Here is a 5,613-nt window from a genome sequence, read left to right on the forward strand (position 1 = left end):
TATATATAATTTTGAAAATCAATTTGACAGTGCTCAACAAAAGTCTACTAGGGATGGACACATCAACAAAATTTTATATGTAAAGTGAAACAGAAAATAAGAGTCACAAGATTTTGTACTTTCTAAACATGTACTGTTGGTGCAGTGTTWTACAGAAACTTTTTGTAAAATGGAATTACACTGTTAAATCTTTGGAAACTCAGTTACTGTATTAGGCTTGTTCAAATGAGCTTGGAATTCCTTGTCATAATATTTCTTTATTGTCCTCTTCAAACTACTTCTCTGCAATTTGGGGTGGAGTTTAGCTGTAGTCTTTTTTCAGCTATTAAAACATTAAAAAAGGACATTAAATACAATTTGAAAATTTGAAATTTTTGAAAAAAGTACAAGATSTCCCCCCTTTTGCTCCAAAAAGCTTTGCTCGTTTCGTTGACTTTGCACCAAGCTTAGCATTTTTAATGCTTTGGAGGACATTAGTGAGCTTCTTCACCGTGGCTGACCTATTTTACAATTTTTTTGCTGTCTGTGTGGAGAGGAGAGCCCACCTGGCGTAACCAGGTAACCACAGGTACAATGCGTAGCAGCAGCCAAAGTACCTCAGAAACTTTACTCGCCCAAATGAGCAAATTCTGGGAGATTCCACTTTTTCACTGGATTCCATTTTGTTTGTTAAATTCTGCGATTTCTTACGAGTTTTCCACATCTCGTTAATCACAGGGCCCTAAAAATAGAAAATGCTCAGATAATTGAAAGACTTTTGCAGGCATGTGTCTGTKTTGGTTGGGATTGCCTTCATGTGGAACACATGGCTTGTATGAACAAGTGTTTTGTTTTGTTTTTTTGTTTTTTTACTTTATTCTGTTTGTTGCCACAAATGGCAGAAAGTGTGTTTCAGAGAAAAAATAAAAATGAAATCATTAAACCTATTTTCAGCATGTTTCTAGTATTTGTTTTAAATCGAAACGCAGTAATGTGAGTAAAAAAATCAAGGGTATTTTTGTTTACTTGTTTTGTAGACACATTTCTCTTCCTTGTTGTTGGCAGCTGCAGCAAAATAAGGTGAATTTTACATGAAGATTGGTGTGAGCTGATTTGAATGACCTGTTGTACCCAAAGCCACAATGTTCTGTCGATGATTTGGCGACATTGCTGCATACATGAAAATGTAATATATATGTTAATAGGGGAATCTTATTTTTACACAGTACATATTCAGCTATTTGTCAGAAATGGTCCAAAACAACTTGATAAGTCCAAAATGTTTGACATACTTCTAAGCTTGTTTTCTACAAATACTTTTCTAGCTATCATTTGAATATTTTAATATGTACTTTTAAACGTATTCATCTTACACATGCTATGTATACATTTAACTCCAAATTGATAAAGTGAAATTGATCCCGTTTGGTGCATATCTCTAGTCAGCAGACTCTGGATAATATTGCAGTGAGGCTCAAAGCCCTCAATTCTTTGCCCTGCAAAGAGGGAATAAGAAAAAGGGGGAAAGAGAGGATAGGTAAACAGAGCCATTAGAGACAAATCTATTTCTGAAGAAAACAAAATCACATCATCAAACAAGAGAAAAAGAAAAATATGACCCTACAGCCCTTTGGGCCTTGGCGTTCCAGTGATAGCAGACTATGGCATTTGTCTTTATCAGTCTGCCTTAAGGGAGGGAGAGTATGGTGAGAAGATGTGAGAGAAGAGCGAATGAGAAAGACCGTGAAAACAAAGTGCTCGAAACCTTCCTTACTCATCACAAAAAGCCAAACATATCCGTTATTTTTCGGAATTTAAGGATGTTAAAGGTTTGTATAAGATTACTGCTATTTCTTACATGTTTCTTTCTTTGTTGCCAGTGGGTTTTGAATGGTCATTTTTTAAATATAGCATAGTGGAGCGCTCCGTGGGCAGAGAGCCTCAGTGTCATCAGTCATGACTACCCTGGGGAGGCTTACACAGCTTCATCAAAATGACAAGATTGACTTTCCAGATTTTATCCTTTCGCTGTGACATTTTGTTGTTTATCCACTTTTACAAAAGCAGCACCAACAAGAGAATTTTTAAAAGACATATGCGTATTTAACTAAACCAGAATATGATCACCTTTAAACTGGAATGATAAAATCACTGTTTATGCTAATTGTAATTTACTTTGCTGTTAGTTCTTGCAACAGTTTTTTATGCAGTATACAGTAGCTATATTTACATGGACATAAATATTTGGAATAAATGGCCAATCAGAATAAAATGTTATGTAAACGCCCCAACTGGAATATTTTGACCTGATTCAGCTCAACCGGAATTAATCTGTAATCTGAATAAGAGAGGTGGTTTATGCCAATTGATAATCCAAATGGGGTGCATGTAAACACTTATTCTGATCTTGTTATTCTGATTGTGGGAAACTGACCTGACTACATGTGAGTTCTATGTAAATCTGATGTACTTCCACATGGCTAGATGCTAATAGTTAGGGAAGCAAATGGGGTCAATTAGCAATACATTTCTATTAGAAACTTTGAAAGAGTTCAAAATTATTGAATGTCTTGATGGTCGAAAGTACATGAACACGGAATGCAATAATGTCTCCACCGTTAATAAAATCTGACTTGTGTTCATCCTGGGTTCTCAGAAGATGTTTATGTTCATCACAGAACTTCTGTGGGTTTTTAGAGAAAGTTTGCAACTCTGTACACGTCAGTACTTCTACTCTGAATAAAGACTTAGTGCATGTAAACACTCATCATGATTGTATTAGTTCATTTTGTGCCCATATAAATGATGCTTGGATTATTTAATCCAAATACATTTGAATCCAGTTAAAGAATTTTGCCCATGTAAACTTAGCTACTGATTAGATTTCAACTTACAGTTCTGCTTTACATRGTTAAGTCAGGTAGATCTCAACAGTTCTGTGTCTGACTTATTAATGCTTTAGAAAGTTACATATGGGCATTAACATTGCCTCTCAATGTGATTTACCTGCATATTCACAGTAAAGATGCTCATATTAAATCAGTGCGATTACTATATAGCAATCCTTTTTAACTTGATCGCAAGCTGACATTGACATATTTTGCAGTTTGTTGTCCTCACACCCAAGTTGCAAAAGTGTAAAAATTTAATTTGAAGGTGGCATTTCAGTAGAAATTAAAGAATTAATGTGTGCTGAGTTTAAAAGCAATACACTGAATCATTCCTGAGAAAAGTCAGGGGTAATCCACCTGCTCCCAAGAGTCATTAGGATTCATTGTCAGGGAATCAGARATGTCATGGCAGTTCTTCTAATAGCTGCTGAAAAGTGGACCAATGGGCTGACCAAATTATATTGCCATCCCCAAAAGCCTTAACTCTTTTTTTTCTCCGTATTAGGTGTATTTGCTTTGTAGCAAAATGAACTGATTTTCTATCTAGGAAAGGGAAATTCATTTTGTCTGGGTTGTAATATAGTCTGTCCTCTGTCATACCTGATGCCAAGTCCTTACAAATGTTTTATCATTATATCTCTTCAATGCCATTCATTTTTCTTCTTTTTTTTCCTGCTCAGAGCGAGCTGTCGCTGAAAAAGAATGGCATGTGCTACAGCCCAGCTTATAGCTATTTAGTGGCTCAGCTTTTTTATACTTTTCTTTTCTTTTCTTTTCTTTTTCTTTTCTTTTCCCTCTGTTCAGTTTGAATACCCCAGGGAAATTTGGCTGTGTCTGATATTTTTTTTGTTTTGCTGACCAGGTTTTATTCCCCTTCATCAGTTTGCCAGGATACTTTTACCAACTCAGACAGTTAATTGTCTGCAAAGTAATTAGAATGCATTCTCAGTGTTATCTTATAACATAAAAGTTATAAAAGTTTAGAAACGTTTACAGATTATTTTTGGATTTGTCCAACCACACAAAAAAAGTGAACAAGGGAAATTCTCAACATTTTGAGAATTAAAAATTAAAAATATTTTGTAAAACATACAAATATGTTTTGATTATTTYGTGTTTCCCAATGTCCAAGTAGTTATTTTGCTGCCAGGATACCAACCAGTATTGGGAATATGAAGGAACTAGAGATTATTAAAGAAACAAAATTAATAATAATAAAAAAAAAGCATCAGAACTTGTGACATCTGAGCAATGTGTAGCAGAAGGCAGAGAGGTGTGATAGTGCCAGCGTCCTGTGAAAGCTATGCCAATTCTTTCTGAGTGAAATGACAACACAGTCTTGCTTGTGAAACTACTAAGCTATCTGCCATCTGGACACAATTGCAGGACTCAAAAGTCTTAATTGGACACTAGTAAAGAAGCCCATGCTGTGTTCACATTAAACAAGGTACACACTCATTTGTGTTTTCTCTGGCATTTGCAGTGTTTCCGAAACTAAGCCTAATAAGGAGTAAACATGTAATTGCTGACAGTGATAGCAATAGGCATTACGCCACACATTGGTGTTGGTCGTTCTGAAAAAAAAAAAAAAATGATTGTCATTTTCATGAAGAGAAATTGTAATTACAAAAATGTGAATTGGCAGACTAATGGTGATTAAAGCTGTAGTGACAGCTGCACACTTATTTTAGCAGTATAAGGCTGAATAATGAGGTTTTATTTTCTTTGCCTGTTTCTCCCTCCCTGCCCTCTCTGCTATAGGTCAGAACATTGCATTCCCCCCAGTGGCTCTCTGGGTAACCATTGGCCTGTCAGTGTGTCTGCTGGTGCTACTCATTGCTTTGGCTGCTGTTTGCCGCAGGAAGATCAAGGAGAGCTGCGAGGAGGCCAGGAGAGAAGGTAGGGTGGAAAAGGAGGTGCATATTTAACCCTACTATTTTCCCATTGTTCACTGGTCATGATCATACTGCAAATTGGTATTCATGCTTTAGAGTTGTTTAGATAGTATTTTGAGGGTCTGTCTTGCCTTCATTAGCAGCAAATATAAACTCTGAATATCAGATTAGAGGTAACTGCAAGGCTTTCCACACACACACACACACACACACACACACACACACACACACACACACACACACACACACACACATAAACAAAAACACAAAATGAAGAAATAAAATGGAATGTCCTTTTTTTCTGTTATTTGTTGGCTGACTACAGAGACAGTTGAATGACTTTGTAAATAATATACTTAAACTTATAATTATTTCAGACACTTTCCATCTTTTCCCTTGGCATTAATTAAAATACAGGATGATTCCCAAAACTTTTCACTAAAAAGCTCAATAAATAAAATGCAACATCATATATGCAGCATCACAACAGTGTTAAGTTTCACTGCAAAATTCATAAACATTATAATGATTGCTGATTAGTTTCAGTTCTTGTTTATTCTGTATTATTGCCTTTTAAGGAGTGTTTCAGACATATTTTAACACTAGTGTCCATAAATAGCATGGAAATGAAAATGTTGCCTACTTTTATTTTGACATTACTGTCACATCAAAAATCACTTTATTTTCTTAGAAAAAAAATGCACATCACAATGATGACGCATGTCCAGTGGTGGGCAAAGTACTCAACTCTAGTACTTGAGTAAAAGTATTGATACTCATGGTCAAATCTACTCCACTACAAGTAAAAGTTACTCAGTCAAAAATCTACTCAAGTAAAAGTACTGAAG

At 35.5% G+C, this 5,613-nt stretch overlaps 1 protein-coding gene across 1 annotated transcript in view; it reads left to right on the forward strand.

Annotated features, from left to right (window-relative positions):
* The window catches only part of cd276 (CD276 molecule), a gene marked incomplete in the record, with an annotated part of 90,912 nt that overhangs the window by 60,299 nt on the left and 25,000 nt on the right, over positions 1 to 5,613 (forward strand). Inside the window, 1 exon segment of the mRNA XM_014023625.1 lies at positions 4,632 to 4,769. Within this exon segment, the coding sequence (XP_013879079.1) occupies positions 4,632 to 4,769 (138 nt within the window).

The sequence above is a fragment of the Austrofundulus limnaeus genome, unplaced genomic scaffold (assembly GCF_001266775.1).
Source record: "Austrofundulus limnaeus strain Quisiro unplaced genomic scaffold, Austrofundulus_limnaeus-1.0 Scaffold381, whole genome shotgun sequence".
Taxonomy (NCBI): Eukaryota; Metazoa; Chordata; class Actinopteri; order Cyprinodontiformes; family Rivulidae; genus Austrofundulus; species Austrofundulus limnaeus.